At 47.5% G+C, this 27,304-nt stretch overlaps 1 protein-coding gene across 5 annotated transcripts; it reads left to right on the forward strand.

Moving 5' to 3' along the window:
* The first annotated feature begins 260 nt into the window (after positions 1-260).
* On the forward strand, positions 261-25,436 carry LOC125556325. 5 transcript variants are annotated; one of them, XM_048719079.1, is made up of 14 exons: positions 263-642; positions 1,116-1,174; positions 2,332-2,440; positions 3,062-3,171; positions 3,970-4,038; positions 4,157-4,843; positions 5,801-6,318; positions 6,470-6,534; positions 9,226-9,305; positions 10,101-10,205; positions 23,729-23,868; positions 23,950-24,078; positions 24,259-24,411; positions 24,691-25,436. In XM_048719079.1, exons 1-14 carry the CDS (start codon positions 489-491, stop codon positions 24,830-24,832), a joined length of 2,520 nt encoding a protein of 839 aa, XP_048575036.1. In that variant the 5' UTR covers positions 263-488; the 3' UTR covers positions 24,833-25,436. The 5 variants fall into 5 exon arrangements, with proteins under 5 accessions (XP_048575049.1, XP_048575043.1, XP_048575036.1 ...); XM_048719092.1 differs by lacking the exon at positions 23,950-24,078 and having other exon boundaries at positions 261-642; XM_048719086.1 differs by lacking the exon at positions 10,101-10,205 and having other exon boundaries at positions 262-642.
* The last annotated feature ends 1,868 nt before the right edge of the window (positions 25,437-27,304 follow it).

Below are 27,304 nucleotides of genomic sequence, written 5' to 3' on the forward strand. Positions count from 1 at the left end.
GAATGCTTCAACTTTAAATGTGGTGGTTTTTTGCAATTCACTCCGTTGATTCGGGCCTGAACCCGCCAAATTCAACCGCGGACCATCGCACGGCTCTGACCACTAACCACCAGAACGGAGCCGATTACCGCCATAACACCGGGTTTTGGGGGTCACCAACATCCGCCTAGGGAGTAGATCCGTATAAACTAGCGCGACCAAGACTAGTGCTGTGTGCCACTGCTCGCCGTCGCTTTCCCCCCGCCTCCTTTTCCCCACGCGGTAGCGGTACAAGAAGAATAAAGGCCTTGTGGAAAAAAATACTAGACACTGAAAGCCCAACCCTCTCCTCCTCTCATCTCTTCTTCCTCCAGTCCCCCGATCTCCGCCGCAGTCGCGAGGGTTTAGAGCTCGTAGGGTTCAAGCCTTGCGTTGTGCACTGTGCTGTGGTGCCAGGTAAGTTGTGGACTTGGCGGGTCTGGTCGCGTGCAGTGCGCCGTCCCACTCCCATGGCGGCGCCGTGGTGGGCGGCGGCGCTGGTGACGCTGGGCGTCGTGGGGTTGGCGGCGGGTCCCCGGGGTTGCGCCGCGCAGCCGGTGGTGCTGACCAGCTACGGCCAGCCCAAGCTCTCGCTCAGGCCCTACGACTGGACCTACCTCCGCGGTGAGAGATCGAGTCGCTGCTGCTGCCTGCTTGGGTTTAAGTTATTTTTACTATACTACTAGTATATTTACTGTATTAAAATAGTGTGACCGATCTGTGTCGCGGCCTCTCTTCTTCGTTTTATCTTCTCCGGAGATTAAATGCTCGTTTGATACCAGATTCTATGTGGTTTACCATTTCCTCGCGCCCCGATCCTTGGGCTGGGAGAATTTTCATTTGCCACCAGATGTTGTGGATTCTTTCTGAACGTGCCCCGTGTTTGGGTTACTTGAATTTCGAAATCCAATGCCTATGCCTCTGGTTTTACTTTGCCTTCTCCACTGAGTGTTTGCTTGTTAAATATGTATTTCTTTCCCATTGAGGAACAATTGACGCATATAATTTGTATTTGTTTTGACTCATGTATCTAGTAACTATACCTGAATTTGTCCCACGTGGTTTGAGTTTTTTATCTTTGCTTTCCTTACTAGCAGTTGACTTGCCGGCATCATTTTCTTCTATCACCATGAACTTTGCAACCGACAGAGATATTGTAAGTGAAAGACTCTGGTCTTCTTCTGTGAGTTATATTACTGTACTTGCTTTTCTCACAAAAATAGTACTGTAATTTGTTTATGTGGGGGTGAGCTATGCTGGCTTGTCTTCTCAGAGCGGAGTGGCAATGTTGGTGACTTAAAAAGTGCTTCATCACTAGCAGACAGCAATACTAGCTGAACAATCAAGACATTATGTTCTTTTCATGCTCGTCCTAGTTTACGTTATACATACGTATTTCAAGATGTTGAGACCGCTTATGTATAAAGGCCTTTGGAATGCAGAGAAATGAATAACATAGGATTGAGATATAATGGCTTGTTTGTCTAAAAGAAGAAGAAGATATAATGGCTTGTTGAATGCTGCAGAAACGCAAACACATAAATTTACAAATATGCTAGACGTAAAATTCTTTCCATGAGGTCTATGTTCGAGTTAAAATCATGGATTGAGCCATTCTGTAGGTATTTCACTGGATTCCTGCATGCTCATTCCTTTGTTCTAAATTAAAATTTCCTACACCATTCCAACCCTCCAAAATTTCTATAATCAAAAGATGCCTTAAGTGTCCATCTACAATTTGTACATAGTCCAATTTTTTTTATATCATGCTCTCAAGACAATGAGATGATGGAAGGGTGATCGATATGTTTTTTACAGCCCCCCCCCTCCCTGTATGGCATCGTAAATATTTTGTACACCATTAAATATTTATACACCGCCGGAGTCTTCCATACTTGCCTGTCTGGAATGGACGTAATATTTGTGTGGGCATCGGTATTTAGTTCAAATTTGTACGAAATACCAATGGACACACAAATATTACATCAATTTCAGATAGGTCCTACAGTTTTCCATAAAATAATTACTGGTTTGGTTTAGTTTTACATTTGATAGTTAGTAGAACCTGAATGGTAGAAAAACACTGTAGCTGGATGTTTTGTATTTGCGGTGGTGATCGAATGAAACAAAAACACTTATATGCTTCAAATAAAGCTAGGTAGTGATGCATTCATGCATGACATTGTGAGCTGAAAGATTCTGTTTTTTGAACCTTTTAAATTTTAACAGCATTACTTGTTTATTCCCTATTTTTGAGCATAGGTGCAAACCGACTTATGCACAGCTTATGCAATGTTTCTTTAAATAATGCAGCCCAGGGAGCACTTAAAAGATCTTCCGAAAAGTGATCTTGCTATCATCTGTTTGATGATTGCCAACCCTCCTATTCCTGATACATCTGATTATTATTTGGACAATTTATGTGAGTGCCATATACATTTTCTCATGTGATGACATACTTTACTACTTTATCTATTTTAACAATCTTGTATACCTACACAATTGCGGTGAACTAGTTAAAGATGTGCTATATACGGTTCATGACCATAGTCTTCAAACTGAAAGAGATCTAACTTGTACTAAACTATTGTGAAGCCAATCATATTTTGATGCTATTATTTTGCTTGAAAGTCCATCACGAATTTATTGCAATGAGTGAGAAAATTAAAACAATGATGTAACAGATAGATAAAAATTTCAAGATACTGCAGTTATGAAAGGCGAAGGCTGAAGTAGCTAAGATGCTAATAAAGTGGTGTGTATTTTTCTTCCATCTGGATAGCTATATCCTGTGCTGCCATTTTTCTCGGGGAAAAAGAATAAGAGGAGCATATTTGTGCTGCCATCTAGTCTGTAGCTTTTCTGAAACAGTAGCATGCCACTTGTTTCTTCTAGATGAGGAGTATATTTGTCAAAAAGACACTGATTTGTAAGCATTCTTCTAGCAAGTTAGCTTTATATGTTCTTTGATCCTAGCATAATATTTCGTGTTTACTTAACTTTCTGATTAAACTAATTTTGACAGGAAGGTTCTTTATTGCAGTATCAAACTTTCTTGCTGTTGGATCTTTTGGCAATACGAATAACCAATCAAATCTGGCTCAGTGCATACCATTTCAGAAGAACACAACGATAGTGTTAACGAATGGCCAGGTTAATTATCCTGATGCTCTGACAGTCTGACTTGCAAAGCAATATGTTGTAGGCCCTTGTTTGTAGTAGCACAACAACTGCAGCAATGCTACCATTAGCATTGTATGAAAAATTCTCAAAATTGCTTTATTTTCTAGAAATATTTACCTCCTAGACACACTGGTAGTCTGTTGGGGAACTAGAACTGAGTCTAGTATGATTACTCAATGTAGAACATAATCTTAAATAGGAATGTAGATAGTTTCTTGCACGCTTCCATTTGTTGAAGATAGAAACCAAAACAGATTAAAGCTTTTTACCTGCTTGGTGCATCTGGCTCATTATGACATATGACATATTAGAACCATTAGGTCCTCTGACTTTGAGACCTAGTTTGTGCAAATTTAAGATCATAAATTGCAGCCCCCGTCAAGTCCACAGCATAGGCATGTGGAGCCTCCACCTGAGGGGGGATGTCGAAGTATGCTCACCTTTCCCTAATGGCTTAAGCTTTTGACTGAACTGCTTGGTGCATGAAGCTTAATACCATGGACCGGTAATCTGTAATCTCGTGTAACACTGCAGGGTCCAAATACACCTTAACTTTTGGTTTCTATCCTTGCTTTGCCCAAAAGGTTTAACCTTAGCATGGGTTGCTCCTTTGGCGTTACTTGCACATTATTCAGCAACAGGCTTAAGTTGGTGTAGCACCGAGTATCCTAATCTTAAGTGCAAGGGATTTACGTTATCTTCTGATGTATTAGCTATACACCAAGAAATTATGTGGACTTCTAATGTACTGGCCTTCGGTATGTGCAGATATCGCCAGGGATTTGGTACATTGGTTACTTTAATGGCCTTGGACCTGCTCGCACACAATCAAAGATGGTACGCTCAGTCCAGATTAGGGCATGCCCTGTGCTGCATAATTATTAACTTTATAATTCCGCCATGTGGCATAATTACGTAATACACAACTTGAATCTTGATAATTATACCTTTTCAGATTAGCCGAGGGAGAGCACTATCAGTGAGCACTAGCATTACGGTAGAAGGATGTCCTACTTCAGCACTATGGGGACCCTACTGCAACCAAACTATTGAAACTATTGGTTGTTCTCAGTTTTCAAGATATAACAACTCAAGAGATCTTCTAGGTCTGACTATCAACACCCGGAAAATATTGAAAACTAAAGAAAATACTAGACGTACCAGCTTCTTATCAAGGTCGAACCATCCAATAGGACATCAACTCGAGTCCAATGGTACTAGCGTAGTGGGAGTGGAGAATTTGATCACTTGTGCCATTTCAAATGACTCACTATGCCTCAGGCAAGGCGATATAAAGTTTTACTTCTTGGATATAGTCAACCAAGCACTGCAATTTGAAATTACAGCTGCAAATTTTAGATTATCCCAAAGTGCATCCTTAATCTGTTATCTGCGCTGCAACGCCTTACCTCAGAGAGATTTGCACGATTATTCAGGTGATATTAGCAGTGCTCCCTTGGTTATAAAGCTGCCAAATATTGGACGATGGTATATCGCAATTGAGATTCTGAACAAAACACAGATGAGAAATACAACCGCACCTATGCTGGATACAATTTGTTTCTCATTTGATTGGCAAGTAACTGGATGTCTGAATGGAAAAACTGGAACCGACTGCTCATGGGAAGCATATGTGCTACAGGTAGGTTGAGTAATTGACAGAGATGCATTCTGTATGATTTTTAGTGCATACACTTCCATCTTTTAACTGGATGTCTGAAGGGGAGCCTTGGCGCAGCGGTAAAGCTGTTGCCTTGTGACCATGAGGTCATGGGTTTGAGTCCTGGAAACAGCCTCTTGCAGAAATGTAGGGAAAGGCTGCATGACGTGAACCGGGCTGCCCTTTTAGCCTTGTACCTAACTATCAAGAAAGATAAACATAACCGTGGCAAAGACTGGGTTGATCTTTGTGTTGGCCAGTTAACGGTGTAGTGGCAGCTAAATAATGGTGCCTACCTTCTTTAAAAGTGTAGTGGGTTTACCTCTTTCTCTTCTGTTACAGCATCTTTGAAATAAATGAAATTTTTAGTTTGCCTAGGATCTGTTTAATTACTGCCGTGAAGGCTGATGTGTTACTTTCATGGTAATTCCTGTCTTTTGGTCATGAAAATTATGCAATAAATGAATCAAGGCAGAATGATTAGTGCGAGAAGCTAAATAAGAGCAAAGTAGTTACTTATCACCAACATTTGTGGGATTAGCCAATGTTATGAATCTCACTGCTATTGTCAGGGTTCTAATATTTTTCTCTAATGCTGTGCAATCTTGCAAATATCAGATAATGTTGAATTCGAAAATGTCATATATTTTTTAATGCAAGGAGTACTGGATATTCATCCTGGACGTTATCCAATAATCTCATGTGCTTGCATTTATTTTTTGCAAAGTAGATTTTATTTATTATGGTGCTGCAATTCTGAACGTCTCCTGTTGAGATAAAGCCAGCATGTTGCCACCCAAGGTGGGACACTAGATTGATCTCTTAATTTTAGTTATTACTGCAATTTAAGACTTTTGAGAGTGGTATGTGCACTCTTTGTTTCTATGAACTTCACTTCTTAGTAGGTGTCTTTATTAATTACATATTGTTTACGTGCAGAGAGTTCCTAAAAGAAATCCTTCTGTTCCTTTTGAGTCATATTATGTTCCTACTGATGAGGGGGCATTGCTGGAATATAGTCACTTCTCGCTCGAAAAGTTCTTAACCAACTCATCCTTTGAGCAATTTGCATGGACTTATTTCTTTTTGGATGTTCCCCAAGGTTCAGCAGGTGCACTTATTCATGTCCAGCTAAAGTCAGATAAAGAATTGAATTATGAGCTGTACTCAAAATATGGTGGTCTACCATCAAATGATAGTTGGGATTATTACGCAAGCAGGACAAGCAGCAGTAACGGTTCAGTATTCTATTCGCTACAGAATTCCACGGATTCAGACATGGATCTATCTATTTTCTATGCCAAGGAAGGAACTTGGTGCTTCGGAGTCAAGCATCCAAATTATACTTCAAATTCTCAGACATATATGTCTATATCTCTTCAGGGATGCCATAGAAATTGTAATCAGAAAGGTGTTTGTCATGCTTCAGTTGATGAAAGCGGGTTAACATTCTACAGGTAAATAATCCTCAAGGTTTCCCCTGCTATTTGGATGCATTTGCATTTGTATGCCCTGTATATGATGTTTGATACAGTACTCAACAAAAAAAAGTATTTGTTTCTAGCTACTGTGATAATTCTTAAAGATTTGTTTCTTCTCATTCAACAGCTTCTGCACTTGTGATCGTGATCATGGTGGGTTCGATTGCAGTGATGAATTAGTTTCACCTAATGGTAAGTCTCGTGTTTAGTTTTGAAATTTCAGTGTGCCAGTGATTTTACAGTAGAAGATTCTTCTCCATATAAATGATGAGCAATACTTCAATCAGCTACTACTGTTAGTAGTCAATTATTGATGTAGTCTTTTGACTCATTTCCTCGGCAGTGCACTTTATATTTATCAAGAGAAACGTTGCAAATGTTCGTATGAAATTCTTCGATCATTTAAACATTAACATGTGCTATGTTTGGGCACTCTTAAGGTAACTGATTCTTAGGAAGTTTGCATTCAATAAAATAACATGTACAAGTAAGCAAGTAGCCATATAGTAACATTAGTAGTGTAATGTTACTGAAATAACATGTACATGTAAGCAAGTAGGCCAAATGTTTCCTACCATCCAGTGGCAGTTACCTTCATGTGAGTTTTGTATATTGTATGTAGAATCTGTCAAACCAGAGTATGTACGTGTGGTATGTAGTATGTAAGAATGTTTTGGTAGTATATATACCACTTTTTAGGTAGTATTTATATTATTTTATACATCAAATCTGAAGGTATTTTTGAAATATTAGTAAAAACTATGGATTAACATGCAGTATTTTCATATAGCTCGCTATGAAAAATCTTAGATATAGTATATGAACATACCTAGAATGATAAGTATATAGTACCACATGATAGTATATGAGACGTGAGGGTAACTACCACTGGGTGGTAGGATATATAGGGGCTGTTTGGATTGCGCTACAGCCAGCCCTGCCAATCTATGGGCAAGCCAAATAATCAGTGGAGTAATCCTCCGCTCACGACGCGCCAACGATTTGGAAAAAAATGAACTGGAGGGAGTGAGGTGGGCTAGACATACCAAATAATTGGTGCCCAACCAAACGCGCAGCGATGTCTGGTCAACGACCAATATTTTGGAAGGGCAGCTCATGGCTCCCATCCAGACAGCCCCATAATATATCATCCAATGAAGAAACGGTTGATGTAACGAGTAGATTCTTATTATGTGCCTCACTCTAGTTCCGAACGCTGTCCACAGAATACTCATAAGTTGATGGCAACAAAATGAAAATTGCCAGATGTAAAGTTTTTTTTTTCTCGAGCACACAAATGTCTTGAGTTTCATTTTGTAGAAGAAGGCGTCAAAATGACGCAAGGTTTACAAATTGAAACCAAAAGCAAAACGCAAAAAGGCAACCTAGGCGAAGCAAAAGAAAGAAGTAAACCCAAAACCTCTAAACTGTTAAAACCAGACTTGAGGTAGAGAGGGTGAGCTGAACACGGGAGAGTTGGTTTAGCTCCAGCGAGCATCCACAGCTTGGCTTCACACAGGATCGAGTCAACTAAAGCTGAGCAATCAGGTGTGGCGCCATTGACGACGCAGTCATTGCGCAAGGTCCAGTTGTATAGCTGACTGATGTAGGGTGGAAACCCTAGGGCCGATCTTTCACGATTGGAGTGGATCCTATGGAGAACACGAGGGAAAACACGAGGGGAAACACGAGAGAAAACACTCAAACCAGCAAGATTCGATTACACATGTGCTAGATCCTCGAAACACAAAGAGATACACAATCCACGATCAACAAAGGACGATACAAGTAGCAAGTTCTTCTCCGTGAGGAGGTCTTGAGGGGTCTTCCCGTGAGGGGTCTTGAATCCACTTGGGGGATCTTCTCCGTAGAGGTCGTGAACTCCGATGGAGAAGGGATCAAGTGGAGAGCAAAGCTCTATCTCAAATGAGCTACTACTTTGCTAACCCTAATACGGAGCTAGGGGACGAGTATTTATAGTCCAAGGGGTAAGTTGGGGATACATGGGGCGAAACCCCTTTCGCTGCGCACAGGCAGGGCGGTAGTACCGGTCATGGGGGCGGTTGTACCGCTTGGAGCTCTTGTACTGGATCCTGGAGGTATTTCCGGAGGTGCTTAGCGGTTTTACCGGTGTTTGGAGCGGTTGTACCGGTCTGATGGCTGTTACGGGGATAAACCGGTGCTGTACCAGCCTTGCACCGCTCGATCACAGAAGCTGGACTGGTAGTTGGGCGGTAGTCGAGCGGTTGTACCGCCCGGGCGGTAGTTGGGTGGTTGTACCGGGGTTTCTGGACTGGGCAGATTTTCTTCATGCTCTTGATGTCCATCTTGCACCATAACTTCTCCTTGGTTGCTTTCTTGGTACCTAAGCACGCAAAGCATCTCCGTTTGAGGTAGTAGCCATGTCTCAAGTGGGCCAAAGGGGAGTTCAACAAGGAGAGTTAACCTCGTTCTCGGTAGCCCTTGCACGAGCTCGTGTCATCGGTCTGCGTGATGTCTTGGGAGACGAAGGTAGGTCCATGGGGATGGTCGTAGGATGCTCCGCATCACTGACTATTCAGACTGTAATTATCTTGGCCAGTAAGTCTAATCCATTTTCTTTTATCTGATTCTACAATGGACTCGCATGTTGATAAACTGTGTTAAGTAAACTTCATTTGAGGATCAAAATGCAAGAAATAATGAACCAGCATGTGCCTAGTTGCCGGCATAATGAACCAGCAGTTGGAAATTCTTAACATATCAATGCAGGCTGCAGGTTATTTTCAAGGAGAATGTGTTACCTTATGCAATGAATATCACCCTTTTGACAAGTTGTGATGCATCATTTTACATCTATGCAATAAATTATTAAATTATAATATTGGTTATATCTGAATGCAGGGCACATCAGGCAGTCTGTCTTTCTAATCGCATCAAATGCTGCAGCAATTTTACCTGCCTTCTGGGCCCTCCGGCAAAAGGTATACTTGTGCTTCTACTAGCATGATGGACTGAAAAAAAACCCTCAATAAGTATGATATTTTGCCTACTGGTCCACGGTTCTTCCCTTTCTTCAGTGAGGGGGGATTAGCCAACAAAAAATGTGCCTTTTTGGAAAATAGGGAAAAACTTCTGGACATTCGTTAAACCATTTACTTAAATTTGATGACCTAGATATCTACTTTGCAATTTTATGGATCCTCAATGCAATTTGCTATTTTATTTACATCTATCAGCTGGTGTAAGGAAACTGTCTTATCATTTGGGGATTATTTGTAGTTCATTAGTCATTACACAGAAGTGCTATCTCTGGTTGAACATAAAATTGTTGAAAGACCTGTCAGATTTGAATGAAGGCCTTTGTGCGGTCAGTTGTCTTCATCTCATTTTCAAAACAAGCATCTTATATGATCCAATAGGAATATATACACGACTACACGAGTAAAGTATAAAGTTTCATGTTGAACTATGAGGCAAAACATTCTGCAAGTTATGGAGTTAGGGAGAATAACATGATTGTTAACTCAAATAGATCCTATCGGTATGGCAGGTGTTGAGTTCGGAGGGATGAAACATGTAGGTCCCAAATGAGAAATGACTGATAAGCTGCTAGATTGTCTTATTGCAAAACCATGCCTAAACTAGTTCCATATTATTATATCTTGATATTTTTAAAATATTCTCCACATTCAAAAAGCTAAATTTGAGTTTTCTTTTTATATAAACGGAGTAAATTTGCTCAGTAACATGGTAACCTTTTTCCCATTGCCACCTAGGCGTTTGCCGAATGGATTCTTTACACGTCTAGTGGAATTTCTAGTGCTTTGTACCATTCATGTGATGTGGGCACCTGGTGCATACTATCTTTTCGTGTATTACAGGTAAGATGCTCATCACATACTGCTAGTTTACATATCATTGACATTTATTGGACCAAGTATCATGGCCATGTGTATTATTATTCTAATACGAGGTAGACCACCTTGCACCTTCTGGTTGACAGTCAACTTCAGTTTAGGAAAAGGCCCAAGAGGAACACGAGCATAATTTACAAGTTTACATGTAGTTGCATCCAATGAATATATATTTTTAGCATGCAGGCCCTCGGTGCATGAACTCGTGCAATCATGTATACCTAATTAGTTTACATAATAACATTGATGTATCCTAACGTATAGGCTTCTACTGTATCATAATAACATCGATACAACAAAAACAACAAAGCCTTCGGTCCCAAACAAGTTGGGGTAGGCTAGAGGTGAAACCCATAAGATCTCGCAACCAACTCATGGTTCTGGCACATGGATAGCAAGTTCCCACGCACCCCTGTCCATGGCTAGTTCTTTGGTGATACTCCAGTCCTTACGGACTCCTCCCATGTCAAGTTCGGTCTACCCCGACCTCCCTTGGCATTATCAACACGCTTTAGTCGTCCGTTATGCACTGGAGCTTCTGGAGGCCTACGCTGAATATGCCCAAACCATTTAAGACGATGTTGGACAAGCTTCTCTTCAAACGGTGCTATCCCTATCTCGTATTTTTCATTCTGGACCCAGTCCGTCCTTGTGTGGCCACACATCCATCTTGACATGCGCATCTCCGCGACATCTAACTGTTGAACTTGTCTCCTTTTAGTCGGCCAACACTCAACGCCATACAACATTGCGGGTTGAATCTCCATTCTGTAGAACCTGCCTTTTAGCTTTTGTGGCACTCTCATGTCACAGAGAACGCTAGAAGCTTGGCGCCACTTCATCCATCCGGCTTTGATTCGATGGTTCATATCTTCATTGTTATCTCCATCCTTCTGCAGCATTGACCCCAAGTATCGAAAGGTGTCCTTCTGAGGCACCACCTGCCCATCAAGGCTAACCTTCTCCTCTTCGTGCCTAGTAGTACTAAAACCGCACCTCATGTACTCGGTTTTAGCTCTACTAAGTCTAAAACCTTTTGATACGCAATTTTTATATTTAATGCAATCCTAATAAATTGAAAGCTGATGGATGAAGTTGGAAGTAAGGAACATGATGGCAGTTCCGTCGTGACAAATAGAAGTGACGCAGCATTATTTTTCCTGGTTGATGCTAGTAAGCACCCTTTTTCATGGCGATTAATTGGTTTAACATCGAGGACAAGCATTTTATAGTGAGGTACTGTTATGGACCTTGGTCCAAAACAGGGAGATTTGAGAAGAATTAAGGTCCAACTACCAAGCATAGGGCACTTGCCCTAAAGATGTATGTGGACCTGTTTTCTTGCCCGCTTTCGGACGCACACATCGCCGCGGTGTTGGCCATGTTCGGTTGGGAGTCGCCGGCTGTGCCTCTGGAGGGGGCGGAAGTGTGCTAACGGCCACACCGGCGGCATGGTAGGAGTTTGCAATGAATACGCAACCCTTGAGGATGATGGTGTGGAATGTTCGCGGGCTAAATGCGCCTGCCCGTCGGAACGCTGTTTACCAGGTGGTGACTGCGGCCAGTCCGGCCATAGTGTGTCTCCAAGAAACCAAATTACATGATGTATCGCTAAATGTTATACGACAATGCCTCGGTGCTAAGTTTGGGAAGTTCTTCTACTTGCCTGCGCTGGGAACGCGCGGTGGGATCTTGGTGGCTTGGGATGCCACAATAACTCGACTTTCAAACCCGCATTATACCAACCATATGCTAACGGCGCTAGTCAAGTGCCCCGATGATGAACAACCTTGGTGGCTCACGTGTGTGTATGGGCCACAAGAGGAGAGTGAGAAGGTGGAGTTTCTGCAAGACTTGGTGGATATTCGAGATCTCCACGTGGGGCCTTGGCTTGTGGCCGGGGACTTCAATCTCATTGCTTGTGAGGAGGACAAGAACAATGTCATGATTAACCGCAGGATGCTGGGGAGGTTTCGCGCAAAACTAAACTTCCTAGAGCTAAAGGAGATATATTTAAATGGAAGAAGGTACACGTGGTCAAATGAAAGGAGAGTCGACACTTTGGAAAAGATCGACCACGTGTTTGTTTCTAATGAATGGGATGTGGCGTACCCAGCAAGCTTTCTTTCGGCCTTGGGTACGGCGGTCTCGGATCATTGTCCGTTGGTGCTGGATATGAATGTATGCATCAACACGAAGAGTCGATTCAAATTTAAATCCTTTTGGATTAGAGCAGAAGGATTTATGGATGTGGTGAAGCTGGCTTGGAGCTCAACACCTGCTGCCTCAAACGACTATCTTACGCTGCAAAACAAGCTAAGAGCCACTGCGGTGAGTCTCCAAAGGTGGAGTGACCATTGGATCGGGAATGTGAAGCTGCAAATAGCTATTGCTCTTGAAGTTATAAAGCAACTTGACACCGCCATGGAGGGAAGAGCTCTAACTGATGCCGAGAGGGAGCTAAGGAAATGCCTGAAAAAGAAGCTCATTGGTTTGAGTTCCCTGGAGAGGACGATAATGAGGCAAAGGTCAAGGCTGCTGCAATTGCGTGAGGGGGGGCGGTAACACTTGGCTTTTCCACCAGCAGACCAGCCAGATGCAAAGAAAGAATGTTATAAGATCTGTGAAGCACAATGGGAACCTATATGCTGGGCAGGACGAGGTTGCGTCGGCAGTGGATGCCTACTTTGGTGCGGCATTTGGTACCTCGGATGCTAGGAACCATACTCTCAATTTGGATATGCTAGGCCTGCCGCACCTGGACTTAACACATCTCAAGCACCCGTTTACGGCTGACGAAGTGGAGAAGGTAATCAAGAGCATGCCACTAGATAAAGCTCCGGGACCAGACGGGTTTACCGGGAGGTTTTATGCAACATGTTGGAACATCATCAAGGAGGGCTTCATGAAGGCAATGGACTGTTTCTACAAAGGAGATATGAGAGGTTTAGCCGCAATCAATAAGTCTTTAGTCTCGCTTTTGCCCAAGAAGGAGGGAGCACTGAAGGTGGGCGATTTCCGACCAATAAACCTTGTTCACGGGGCCATCAAGATATTTGAGAATGTGCTTGCTTGTCGGTTGGTGGAGGATCTACCTAAGCTAGTTGGCAACCATCAAAGTGCGATTGTAAAGGGCAGATCATTGCATGGTAACTTCATGCTTGTGCAGAGCATGGCACGACGGTTGCACGCCTTGAAGAATTCAACCGTTCTGCTCAAGCTTTACATATCAAAAGCCTTTGACTCAGTACAATGGCCTTTTCTAATTGAGGTTTTGCAACAGATGGGCTTCGGGCCGAGGTGGAGATCTTGGATATGCAGGATCCTTGCAACATCGACCACCAAGATCATGGTTAATGGTGATCTGGGTGACACGATCTACAACTGTAAAGGGTTGCGGCAGGGTGACCCCATCTCCCCCATGCTTTTCATCCTAACTATGGACCCCTTGTAAAGGATGTTCGAGGTTGCTATGAGTAGAGGAGTGCTGTCACCTCTGGCGCGGGTAGGCATGAGGAAGCGCCTATCCATCTTTGCAGACGATATAGTACTGTTTGTCAAGCCTAATCCGATGGATCTTGAGGTCTGCAAGTGCATTTTCGAGCTGTTTGGGGAGGCGGCAGGGCTGAGAATCAACATGCGCAAATCAGCGGCCCTACCTATCAGATGCTCTGAGGAGAAGATAGCTATGGCATGCAACGAGCTTCAGTGTCCCTTGGGATCGTTCCCAATCAAATGCCTTGGGCTACCACTATCGTTAAGGAAGCAATTAGCGACTCAGTTGCGGTACTTGGTTGATCATATGGCAAATAGATTGCCAAAGTGGAAGGCAACACTTATGCCAAAGAGTGGCCGACTAACTCTGGTGCAGTCCGTCCATGCCAATCCATGCTATGATGGCACTTGATCTCCCTATGAAAACTATCGCGGCAATGAACAAGATTTGCCGAGGCTTCTTATGATGTAGAAGAGCTGAAGCGGATGGCGGCAACTGTGCGGTTGCATGGGACATGGCGTGTACGCCGAAGTGGGCAGGTGGTTTGGGGCTGGCAAACCTAAGATGGATGAATGTCGCCATGCAGGCCCGTTGGCCGTGGCTTAAAAGGACCGATGAGTCAAGGCCGTGGAATGAGTTCCGAATCAAAGTCGCGGACGAAGCAAAATGCTGTGCCAGGCAGCTATGAAGAGTACAGCGCGGTCGGGCCGCACAACACTTTTTTGGGAGGACAGATGGTTACATGGCCAAAGAATTCAGGAGATTGCACTGCGTGTGTATGACCTAGTTCCACCCCGAACACGGAGGATGAGATTGGTCAGTACAGCTATGGAGAGCGGATCTTGGGCGATGGACTGCAACCCCAACTTTGGGCCGGGCACCCTACATGAATTTCTCTCACTTTGGCAGGTGGTTAATGCTTGGGATGCATCTGATGATGCGCCGGATGAGATAACATGGTCGTGGGAGGCAAATGGGCGGTTCTATGTGAGCTCAGCGTATGCGGCTAGGTTTTGGGGACGGGAGGTAATCCCAACGGCCGACTTGACATGGAAGTCGGATGCTCCTATGCAATGCAGATTCTTCACCTGGCTGGCCATGAAAGACAGATGCTGGACCTCAGACCGTCTTGTGCGAAGAGGTCTACCTCACCAGGCTGCATGCCCTTTCTGTGATCAAGAGGAGGAAACAATCAACCATATAATGCTCACGTGTGTGTTTGCTAGAACAATTTGGGCGGCAATTTGTGCTGCGTTGGGTTCACCAGATTGGACCCCCTCTCCCCAAGACTCACTGGTGGAGTGGGCAATCGACAAGCGAAGATCGAACAGTGTGAGTATGAAGGATCTGCGCACCATCTTCGCACTTACTTGGTGGGAATTGTGGAAGCATAGGAATGCCATTGTCTTTGAGGGAGCGCAGCCTTCGATCGCGCAGTTGCTACAAAAGGTGAGTTATGAGGGTTTGGTTTGGTCCTCCGCTGGACTACTGAAAGGGAATGTAACTCCCTTCTTTAGTAGGGTAGAGAGGTGGGTGAGTGATGAAGATTAGCATGTACTAAAACCCTGTAAACTATGGTGGAGGCACTCTTTGCCTTTCTTCTTTAATATATGATATGCACACTCGTGCATATTTGAGAACAAAAAAGTTAAGAGGATCAACAAATTGAAGGAGAGAGAAAAAGACAGAAATTGCCGAACCAAACCATCCATTGACACATACACAAACAAAATTAGAGTTCATTGACATATTTAACAACATTTGGCACCATGAAAACAACATTTGCGGGGCTGCATGCATGATGCATCACTCTGATGCAGAGGCCAGGGGTGATCCTCCTTTTCTAAAAAAAATGAAAACAACATTTGCAAGAGAGGCGTCTGCCATTGAATAAACTGAGGCAAATAAGGTATAGTATATATGTGTATTCTTTTCTTTTAGTTTGAAAAAACAATTCAAGAAACATTAGACTAAACCAAATTTAAGGATCCAGATTAGCACTTTCCATTTTATATGTATGTTCCCTGTGAAGACACAAGGCTAAATCCAAAAAGCTCAGAACAAAAACATAAGTAGAAAATATATGCAGCATCTGAGATGAAAAATATATGATCTTTTACAAAAAGAACAAAAAAAACCAAGATTTGCCACAACTGCGACATCTGAGAACACAACTGTTGAAATCTCCTTTCATTAGATAATTAAGTAATTAAGCACACGAAGAACTGCATGCTGTTAATTAACATGGAAATGATATACAGGCTGCAGCACAGCAGTCAACACTCGTCCGAATATCATAACCAGGAGAACAAATTTTAGAAATTCAATCAGATGTACAAATTCTTACTAACAATTTTCACTGTCATTGTGTCTTCCATTTTGCATTTTTTTAGAACTTCCCATTTTGCAGCTAGGACAATAATTTGTTTGGAGTTGTATTTTACGCCCAGTTTGGTCCCAATACCGGACTTCCAAACGGAGCTTAAGAGATACAGATGCTCCGCTCCCACCCCCGCCTAGCTCCCTCCCACCTCTAGCCCCGCTGCCGTCGAATCCCCGCCGGCGGCCCTCCTCCCAACCGCGCGCCCCCTCCAGCCCCTCCCCCGCGGCCCCCGCCATGACTTCCTCCGGCGCTGACCCTGCTGGGCGCCGAGCGACCCTTTCCGACGGCGACCGCGTGTCCTCTGGTGGCTGCGAGTTTGACTCGAAGAGCGAGTCCTCGTTGCGTTCCTACAACGACGTCGTCCGGACTCCGCCGGCTCCTGCCCCGACGCCTCCGGCACTGCCTACCCCGGCGCCCCCCCTGACAGCCCGCCGCAACCCGCCTCGGCCCCCGCTCCGAAGTGCACCGCGTCTTCGGCGGGGTTCAGGTCGACGCCGACGGCTTCCAGCAGCCGCGGCGCAGGCACCGCGGCAACCGCCCGCGCTCTCCGGCCGGGCCAAGTCCCCCGTCGCCGGAGGAGGTCGCGGGGCCCTGCTTCCGCTGCCTCGACCATCGCCATTGTGTCCGAGACTGCACCAATGACATCCGCTACCGTCGATGCCTCGAGTCTTGCCACGACTCGCGCTCCTGCGACAACAGGCGCCGCGAGGCCGCCGGGTGTACCCGCACCACCAACGACCACGTCGGCCCCTCTGTCGTGGATGCTGCCACGCGCCAGGCCACTCCCCCGCCGCCACCCCAGCCGTGCCGGGCCGTGCCTCCGTCGTCGCCCCAGTCGCTGGCGGCCGCCCTGGTCGTGGCGCCTCCCCCTGCACGCCGGAGCCCGAGCCTGTGCGAGTCATCATGGCCCACTCCGTCAAGATGGAGGAGGCGGAGGACGTCCTCAGCCGCGCCATGGTCGCCTCCATCACCGGCAACCGACCACGTGTGTCCGGCGCTGAGGTCTCCGCTGTGCTCATCAACACGTTTGAGTTGGCCGACGGCGACTTCACCGTGCATGAGCACCACCCCGAGGACTTCTTGATCTTCTTCGGCTCCCACACCACCAAGCGCCGCCTCGACGGAGAGCACTTCATCAACTCGCCGCGATTCTCGCTCTCCCTCAGGCCATGGAGCAAACTAGCCCACGCCGGCTCCGGCGAGCTCGAGTACTGCGTCGAACTGGAACTCCGCGGCGTTCCGGCGCAGGCTTGGCACCTGTCCACCGCCGAGCACGTCCTGGGCATGAGCTGCTGGATCGAGCGCCTTCACCCGAGGACGCGTTCCAGGGCCAATCTGGCGACGTTCAAGCTGGCCGCGCGCACTCACCACCCCGACAGCATCCGCTGCGCCGCCGTCCTGGATATTGTTGAGCAGATCCCTGCGCGCCTGAGCCCCGACAAGCCCACCATCAGGACCCTCACTTACCCCATCGCCATTGCTATGGCCCGCGTCGAGCCAACTAGTGCTCCAGTCCTCCGCGCTCAGCATGGCACGGGACAGGGTGGGGATGGTGCGCACGACGGCGCCCACGACAACCGCAACCGCGCACCAGGACCCGGCCAAGGCAGGGCGCGCCGCCGGGGCCGCAAGCGCCGGTGTACGGACGCTCCGCCGCCCGGCCGCGCTGATGGCATGGCCATGGACGACGCGCTGTGGCGGGCACAGAACCGGCCCGGGCGTGTGGACGGACTTGCCATGTCGCATGCTTGGCCTGCTCCCGCCGGCGAGGGCGCGCCGCCGTCCGTACTGGGCCAGGAGCTTTGCATGGCATCGTGGCCTGGTCAGCAGGGGACCCACCCCCCTCGTCGACGTGCCAGAAAAGGAAGAGGCAGAGGATCACAAAGGGGCGCTTTGCAGGCGGGCCCTGTGGATAAGACTGTCGGGGACGCAGCTGTCCCCGCGACCATGACGACCGCGCCAGTTGCCAGCGCCACTTTGGCTGTCGCGGCCCCGATGGTGGGCGTGGTGGCAGGCCAGGCCCCAGATGGCGATCTCTCGTTGGCCGCGAACTCACCAGAACCAGCGCAAGATTTGAACCCGGCTGGGAACGGCGCGCTCGAGGACGATCGCGTGGGGGCCACGTCCGGCTTGTTCGATCCCATGCACTGTCGGGATCTGGACGCCGTCAGCGAGGTTCCTGATACGCCGCCAGCGCTTGCAGGCCATTTTGCGGCTCGGTCGGGGCAAAGCAGCAACCCCCCCCCCCCCCCCCCCCCCCCCCCACACACACACGCTAGCGACTGGGGAGATGGGCCCTAGTGGCGGCGACTACCTGCCCCTCGGACCCCACGCGGAGGCCAGCGCGCTGTCCCCGACAGACTCGCAACCACCCAATCCACTACCCCTGACGCCTGAGTCGCGGCTGGACAGGCCCCAAGCCCAGCCCACTATGCAGGAGGCCGCCGCGGGCCTCGTTGTCGCCCATCCCATGCAGACGGGAGCCTAGCATGGCTCCCCACGCCCGACACCGGGGAGGTTCGCGTCGCCGCCAATCACGCTACGCCGATCTCGCGCACGCCCTTGCAAGCCGAAGACTTGGACCCTGGGAGAGTTCCTCGCGGCCGCAACGAAACACATCACCGTGGCTTTGCCAACTCCAGGGAAGAGACCGCGCCGCCCGCTGAACTTCACGCCTAGATGTGGTCGATTGGCCACCATCGCCGTCTCGTCGGCTGCGCCGCCCACTGCTGAGCGCCGCGCGCAAGTTCAGCTCCTCCGCACGCTCGGAATTGTCGGGACCAACCAGAGGATCACTGCCGCCGAGATGAAGGCGTACGATGACATGTTTGCGGTGCCCATCCCGCTCTCGGTGCTCACGGCCATCGCTGCCCTGGTAGACCGAGAGCTACCCGCGGACTTCTCTACCGCGGCTGCTGCGACGGCCACCGCTCGGATGGCCGGCTCGCCATAGGGCTATCGTGATGTCCGTCCCTGTCGATCATGTCCACCCATGGATCACGATATCAAGATAGCTATATGGAATGTGCGCGGCCTTAACGCGCGTGCCCGGCGCTATGCCGCTAGATCGTTGCTTAACACCACCGGAGCCTCTATTGTATGCCTACAAGAAACTAAAATGGCTTTGATCTGCTCGTCCGTTGTCCTCGATGCCCTCGGTTCGGAGTTTGACGACTACACGTACCTCCCAGCGAATGGTACGAGGGGAGGCATCCTGCTCGCGTGGAAGAGCAGGGTCGTGTCCATCACTGCCCCCCTGTTCACCACAAACGCCGTCACGACAAGAGTGGCCACGGCTAGTGGCACGCCGTGGTGGATGTCCGTCGTTTACGGCCCCCAAGAGGACGAGGAAAAGATCGCCTTCCTGCAGGAGATCCGCGATATACGCGCGGACTGCCCCGGGCCGTGGATGCTCTGCGGTGACTTTAACTTGATCTTACGCGATGAAGACAAGAATAACGGCAAATCGCCGCATGATGGGAAGATTCCGCCGCCTCGTCAACGACCTCGCGCTCAAGGAGGTATACCTCAATGGAAGACGATTCACGTGGTCCAACGAGCAAACTCCGCCCACCCTGGTGCACCTGGACCGCGTGTTTTGCACCATGGACTGGGAGGACGCGCATGGTGACTGCCACTTGAGATGCCTCGCCTCCGTCGTGTCCGACCATTGCCCGCTCCTCCTCGATTGCGCGCCCACACATGTAGCGCCCCGGAGGTTCCACTTCGAGGATTTCTGGTTGCGGCTCGACGGATTTCACGACACGGTTGCCGCGGCTTGGGGATCGGTGCACGACCCGGACCCTTTCCGGCGTCTTATGCCGCGCCTTCAGAGCACTGCCCGCACACTGACGAGTTGGAGCGCCAAGTCCAAGGGTTGCATTCGTGACAAGATGGCCATCTCCCGCGAGCTCATATCGCGTTTTGACAAAGCCCAGGAAGACCGCACGCTCTCCCCCGCGGAAGATTGGCTGCGAAAACAGCTCAAGATCTCATACTTGGGGCTGGCTTCTCTCGAGCGCACGATCGCGAGGCAGCGAGCGCGGATCCCCATGCTCAAGGACGGCGATGCTAATACAGCCTTCTTCCACCGGCAATGTTCATTCCGCCGACAGAAGAATCACATATTCAGCCTTGTGGTCGAAGGACAAGCGATCACTGATCAGGAGGGAATGGCCCAAGCGGCCTTCACGTACTTTGACGATCTACTTGGCTCCTCCGCCGCCCGCAACCACATGCTGGATCTATCGCAGATCATCGAACCCCATGACCTAACTGACCTCGAGGCACCATTCAGCCCGGAGGAGATTTGGGACGCCGTCAAGCGCCTCCCGGCCCGCAAAGCGCCGGGGCCGGACGGATTTACCGCGGAATTCTTGCGGGCCTGTTGGAGCATCATCAAGCAGGACTTCTTCGACGTCTTCCAGCAGCTCTTTGAGGGTCGTGGATTCAGCAAGCTCAACCAGGCCCTCTTGACATTACTCCCAAAGCGAGCAGATGCGTGCCAACTCCGTGACTACCGGCCAATATGCCTCATTCACCTTGTGGCGAAGATATTCGCGAAGGTGCTATCGCTCCGCCTAGCGCCCAGATTAGGAGACATGGTTAGCCGCAACCAGAACGCTTTCATCCCGGGACGGAGCCTGCACGACAATTTTGTCCTCGTCAAGCAATCGATGAAGCTGCTGCACCAACTTGGGGCTCCGAGAGTGATGCTCAAGCTAGACCTAACGCGCGCCTTCGACTCCCTATCCTGGCCCTTCCTTTTCGAGGCCCTTGGCCAATACGGATTCGGACCTCGCTTCAGGGAGTGGCTCGCGATCTTGCTATCATCTTCGAGCACTCGGATCATGATCAATGGTGAGCTGGGACCGCTAGTTTGGCATCGCTGCGGGCTGCGCCAGGGCGACCCCGTATCCCCGCAGCTCTTCGTGCTCGCCGTGGACATCCTTGGGCGCCTGATCAGCCGCGCCCACGATGCCGGCATCTTGCAGCGGCTGCACCCCCGACAAGACATTCCGGCCATATCCCTGTACGCCGATGACGTGATGCTATTCTGCCACGCCACGCACAGCGACGTGGAGGCCGTCCGCGCGATCCTGGCCCTATTCAGTGAAGCAAGCGGCCTCCGCGTGACCCTCAATGGCGACCCCGAGGCGGATGCAACAATTGATCAGATGGGATGTGCGAAAGCGGGGCTGCCCATTACTTATCTTGGCATCCCGCTCACGCTACGCCGCCCCTCAGCTGCCCAACTACAACCCCTCGTCGACTCGGTGGCTGCTCGGCTCCCCGCATGGAAAGCATGGCTCATGAACAAAACCGGGCGGCTGGCTTTGGTCAAATCGGTGCTCACCGCGATTCCGATACATCAACTGCTCGTGTTCGCGCCGCCCAAGAAGACCTTGAGACAGCTCGAAAAGGTCCAGCGCGGCACTTTGTGGGCTGGGCGCGCTGTTGCTAATGGCGGACACTGCCACGTCAACTGGCGACGTGTGTGCCGCCCGCTCGAGTACGGCGGCCTCAGGGTCCAGGACCTGGAGCGTGCTGGCCTCGCACTGCGCCTGCGCTGGATGTGGTTCTCCCACACGGACGACGAGCGCGCATGGCGAGGCCTCGACCTCCAGTTTTCCCGCGAGGAGCGCGCATTGTTCCTCGCATCGACGACAATGGAGCTTGGCGATGGACTGACGGCACTGTTTTGGGATGACCGATGGCTCAACGGTCAGTCCATGCGTGAACTCGCACCGGCACTCTACCAATGCATCCCCAAACGGCGACGCAAGTCAAGAACGGTGGCCGCAGGCCTAGCGGGCAACGCTTGGGCTCGTGACATTCAAGGAGTGATAGGGATCCATGAGATTGGCCAATATCTCAGACTTTGGCAAGCCGTGCAGCACATCAGCCTATCAAACCGGCCTGACCGAATGCTCTGGAGATGGGCGGCTAGTGGCACCTATTCGGCACGGTCTTGCTACGCTGCAACCTTCCACGGGTCCATGAAATGCCCCTCCTGGAAGCTTACTTGGAAGAGCTGGGCACCGCGCCGCGTCCATTTCTTTCACTGGTTGGCTAGCCGGGACCGGTGTTGGATGGCGGATCGACTCGCCCGTCGCGGCCTGCAGCACCATCCACGATGCCTCCTCTGTGATCAGGCCCCAGAGTTGATGTGGCACCTGCTCCTAGAATGCCCGTTTACGCGGCAAACCTGGCACGACGTGCTGGCTTGGGCGAGGATACCTTCACAACCGCCAAGCAATGAGCCCACCCTCACGGACTGGTGGCAATGAACGAAAGGGCAGACCCCACATGCGTTACGGAAAGGCCTGCAATCCATCGCCATGCTCGTCCCTTGGATGATCTGGAAACAGCGCAATGAGTGCGTCTTCGAGAATGCGCGCCCCTCGGTTACCACACTCGTAGATAGGATTAAGGCCGAAGCCAAATGTTGGGCACAAGCTGGCGCATTGGGTCTCAGGGTAGTCCTTCCCACTAACTGGGATGTTCACTGATAGGGTGCTAACCCATGTAACCACCACCTCCTAGGAGGATTGTATCTTCTCATCTTTCCAATGAAATGAAATGCAAAGAGTCCTTTGCGTTATCTCGAAAAAAAAAGATACAGCTGTATCCAAGTAGTTAATAAACCACAGAAATGCTTAAAAACTGACCCCAGATTCTTAAGATTTCCCAGCGAACGCCCAGAATTGCCATGCGAAAACAGATAAAATTGCCATGATGTTGCAAGGGATTTGCCATGCTCTAAAGCAAAAATTACCATGTACTCCCTCTGTAAACTAATATAAGAACGTTTAGATCACTAGTTTAGTATTCTAAACGCTCTTATATTAGTTTACGGAGGGAGTAGTACAAAAAATAGAAAAACTGCCATGCTGCGCAGTGTAATTGACATGCGTTCAATCTGTATCTGCGGGTCCTAAGGGCGGTCGCTGGGATTGCTTAGAAAACTGACGTTCGCTGGTTAGTGGTGTCCATAAACTAACTCATCTCTATCACACGCCATCCTTAATGGGCATAAATGTTCTTCCAACCGGCCACAGGGCCCATGCCCATCTGACCTTAACATGCCGAAAGTCCAGTACAAACCTACTTACGAGTGGTTGAGAAAGTTCTCACCAGAGAACAATTATATGCGACCTCATGTGCTCCATCTATTGAGTTAACCTTTATAGTACCCTTTGGGAATCTTGATGTCATGATTGATATATTCATAAAGCATAACTTACGCAGTTCTCTAACAGGCCGTGTATTCTAGTAAAGATGGGTTAAGTAGATTTAGAGTAGAGGAAAACTGGGAATGCAATGTCTTGGTTGGATGGTATTTGTTTCCAGTCTGGACTTTGGCCTGTGAAATCATGTCCTTTGGCTGTTTTTCTGTTCAGCCCGTACACTGTAAAATCTCCCTGGCCCACCCTCCATGACCTCTTAATAGTGTTTACGGCCATCACAATTGTGGGCCTTATCAGCAAAATCACGTTCTTGCGATGTTTGAGCTAAAGCCGAAAAAATGTGTGTCGCATAACAAGTTTTTCCTGTTTGAAATACTTCTAATACATCGTTGGCCATGACCACTGGACTGTCTTGCTTCAGTTTTTGGACTTCTGGCTTTCATTCATGGCTGTTGTTGGTACATTCATATATATGGCTACAATTAAAGAAGCTTCAAAGCGAGCAATGCATACTGCTGTGTTTATTCTGACAGCTATTTTAGCTGCAACTGGTGCCACCAGGTATGGAAGTCACTGCTTAGTTTTCTTTGATCAAGTATCATGGACACTGGGTGCATCAATGTATGATAGTTACCATCTCAGATCTGCCAATATTGGTATAGTCGTTGCTATTGGTTCATTTGGCCTGCTTATTGGATGGATATTGGAATTCTCTACCGCACGAAGATTTGTATGCTGCTCGTGGCGAATTAACCTCAATGTGCCCCATAGGTGTGCTTGCATGCATAGTTTCATGAATATATGTCAGAAGCTAATTTGTGTATCCTCTGTATCTTAATTTCACATGCACACATCACGCTAACACTGTTGTGTTTAGGTTATAGCAATCACGTCTTCATTATTTCCTTTGGTTGGCTGATGCATTTTTCCTATTGCTGTTCTTTCTTACAGATGGCCAAACCTCGCGGCTTTGTTCTGGAATACTCTGGAGATGCTGAACAAGCGGTTCCGTTGGCTGTATTTACTTTTTGGTTTCATCACATTATCTTTTGCAGCTTTAAGCTGGAAGCTAGAATCAAATAGTAGCTATTGGATTTGGCACAGGTATGGAATCATTTCTTCAGTATTGAAAATGCTACATCATGTATTTTTTGTACAAGTTGTACTAAAGCTGCGACGAGTAATATGGATTGGTGGGAGTACTAAGTTTTGCAAGAGCACATTTTGTAGCATGATGTATATCATCTTGAAGCACAAAAAATACATTTTGAATATAGAGCGAACGCACTCAGTTGAAGAAAGTCTGCTTTTGTACCAGCACATTTGATGTATATTCTTATCCTTACTATGAACGAACTAAGGTGAAAATTGTTTTCTCTGCAGTATGTGGCACATAACTATCTACACATCTTCATTCTTCTTCTTATGTTCAATGCGTGTCAACACTACGAATCATAGTCCGGAGACAACCTATGAGTTGACAAGGCAAGATACCTTGCCAACGACAGAGTCAAGTCAGACCTAAGGAATATCGGGAGAACTGTACTCCATACCTTCTGGTGGTAAACTAGAGATCCATGGACAAAGGTCTTATCTTACTACAGCGAAGAGCTTGATACCAGATTCTTTCTGGCAGGATATATATGGCTCCCTTGCAATTTGGGATGTAACGCACAGTTATTTGAGGGATATTGGGACTACACATGTAAATTGGTTGTCACCTGCATCACATAATAATTGTAGATAGCATGGTGCAGGGAAAACATTGATTAGGAACTAGGCAGATCACTCGATTGGGTGTCACAGCTAGTCGGATGATATAGGTGGAAAACAAGTAGGCAAGGTTACCCAGGTTCATGCACTCTCGGTGGATGTAAAACTCTACTTCATGCTTGATTGTATTGATAGATGGGGTGTACAAAGTACAGGGATGATCTTGGGGTGTGTTTGATTGGCGAACCAAATGCATTGTAATGAAATGGTTCCATTCCAGTGGAACGGGTCAGTTTCATTCTAGTGTTTGGTAGTAGGCAAAAAGTACAATGGGTTGGTTTCGCTCCTGTATTTGGTTAAAGAGTTGTAATGAAAAGTAGAAAGCATAAAATTTGAATTTTTGTTTGTATTTTCAAGACAAGTAATGTAATGTTAGCTCGTCCCAAATTAATTGTCTTGGATTTGTGTAGATATGGATGTATCTAACACTATTTGTATTTAGACAAATCTAAGACAATTAATTCGGGACAAAGGGAATATATACGTTGACAAGCATGACACATTCAACACATTATGGGAATGTTGCATGAAAAACAAACAAAAAATCCTATGGAACACCTAAGATTTGATCTATGAAGATGCTAGTGTCACGTTCAATATGCAATCCTATCCGAGAGGAACTCGAAGGTCCTATCAAGGATAGAGCCACATGCAATCCTATCTGAGAGGAACTCGAAGGTCCTATCAAGGATAGAGCCACATATTGAACCGCTTTTGCAAGGTGGATATCATTACATCGTGCCATTATATAATAGTTGGGGATATATACAAGGCATACATACGTCACATGAATACATCAAAAACTCATACATGAGAATTGAGAAGAACATTCAACTATGGATGAAATACAAACAAAAACTCAAACGACATCCATCTTGCTAGCCTAAGCTAAAGCTGCCGACCAGGAATCTAACCCAAGACCGATGAAGAAGAAGAACTCCAAAACAAGTAAACATTGCTCTCATGTCATGATCATCGCATTACCTGTACCTGCAACTGTTGTTGTAGTAATGTGTGAGTCATGAGGACTCAGCAATCCCATTACCATGGGTGTCAAGACTAGCAAAACTTAATGGGTATGGAATGGATAAGTGGCGAGGTTGCAGGAGCGCTACGCATTGTTTGGTGGCTAACTTACGAATACAAGAGTAAGATGAGAAAGTACGCAAACGGTCGCAAACTAGTAATGATCAAGAAGTGATCTTGAACTACTTACGTTCAAATATAACCCCATCGTGTTCTCTTCTCGAACTCACTTGAAAAGAAACGATCGCGGTTACGCACGTGGTTGGTGTACTTTAATTGAGTTTAGTTCAAGTCCACTACAACCAGATATTAAAAATTCCCATTTGCCACATAATCGTGGGCACGACCCTCGAAAGTTTAAACCCTGCAGGGGTGTCCCAACTTAGCCCATGACAAGCTCACGATCCGCGGAGACAACCCTCCATCTCGGGACCCTCCGATCAGACTCGGAATCCCGGTGCACAAGACATTTTGACAATGGTAAAACAAATCCAGCAAGACCTCCCGGTGTGCCGACACCCTGATAGTAGCCGCACGTATCTCGTCTCAAGCCATGACCGGATGAACACTACGTACGGCAGCCGAAAACCCCAGGTGAAGGGGTGGCACCGCAAGTGGCTCTGTTTTGGGACCAACACCATCAGCACCGCCCCCTTGTATTATGTGGAATTAAGAATCCTCATGTTGATGATGCCCTATGCCAGTTAATTATTTAATTCAATATTATTATGTTGGCAAATGTTAAAACCGATGTTGGGCCTTGCCGGAAGAGTTTTATTCAAAGCAAACTGTCAAGAGGGGCTCATAAACCCTCGCCGTGTTAGGGACGCAAAATCAAGGAACATAACACCGGTATAACGGAAACTAGGGCGGCAAGAGTGGAACAAAACACCAGGCAAAAGGACGAGTCTTCCATCCTTTATCAAGTATATAGATGCATTAATTAAATAAGAGATATTGTGATATCCCATGATATCCATGTCTCAACATGGAACAACCTGCAACTAGCAACGCTATAAGAGGGGTTGAGAAAAGTGGTAACATAGCCAAACAACGGTTTACTGGGGCGGTGGAAAAGGTTAGAGGTTGTTTCATGGCATATAGGGAGGCTTGTTAACAAGTGGTAGGTAGCGTGACATAGCGGTAGCATCAAGACAACTAGCATAGGAAAGATAGTAGTGAGATCCAGGGTAACGAT

Source organism: Triticum urartu, chromosome 1 (genome assembly GCF_003073215.2).
Source record: "Triticum urartu cultivar G1812 chromosome 1, Tu2.1, whole genome shotgun sequence".
Classification (NCBI taxonomy): domain Eukaryota; kingdom Viridiplantae; phylum Streptophyta; class Magnoliopsida; order Poales; family Poaceae; genus Triticum; species Triticum urartu.

Excerpts from the sequence above, each read along its gene's own strand:
- LOC125556325 (XM_048719079.1), top strand. The coding sequence starts at position 489 with ATGGCGGCGCCGTGGTGGGCGGCGGCGCTGGTGACGCTGGGCGTCGTG. Across the intron at positions 1,175-2,331 it reads TTGCAACCGACAGAGATATT|CCCAGGGAGCACTTAAAAGA; the intron begins GTAAGTGAAAGA and ends TAAATAATGCAG. Across the intron at positions 3,172-3,969 it reads TAGTGTTAACGAATGGCCAG|ATATCGCCAGGGATTTGGTA; the intron begins GTTAATTATCCT and ends CGGTATGTGCAG.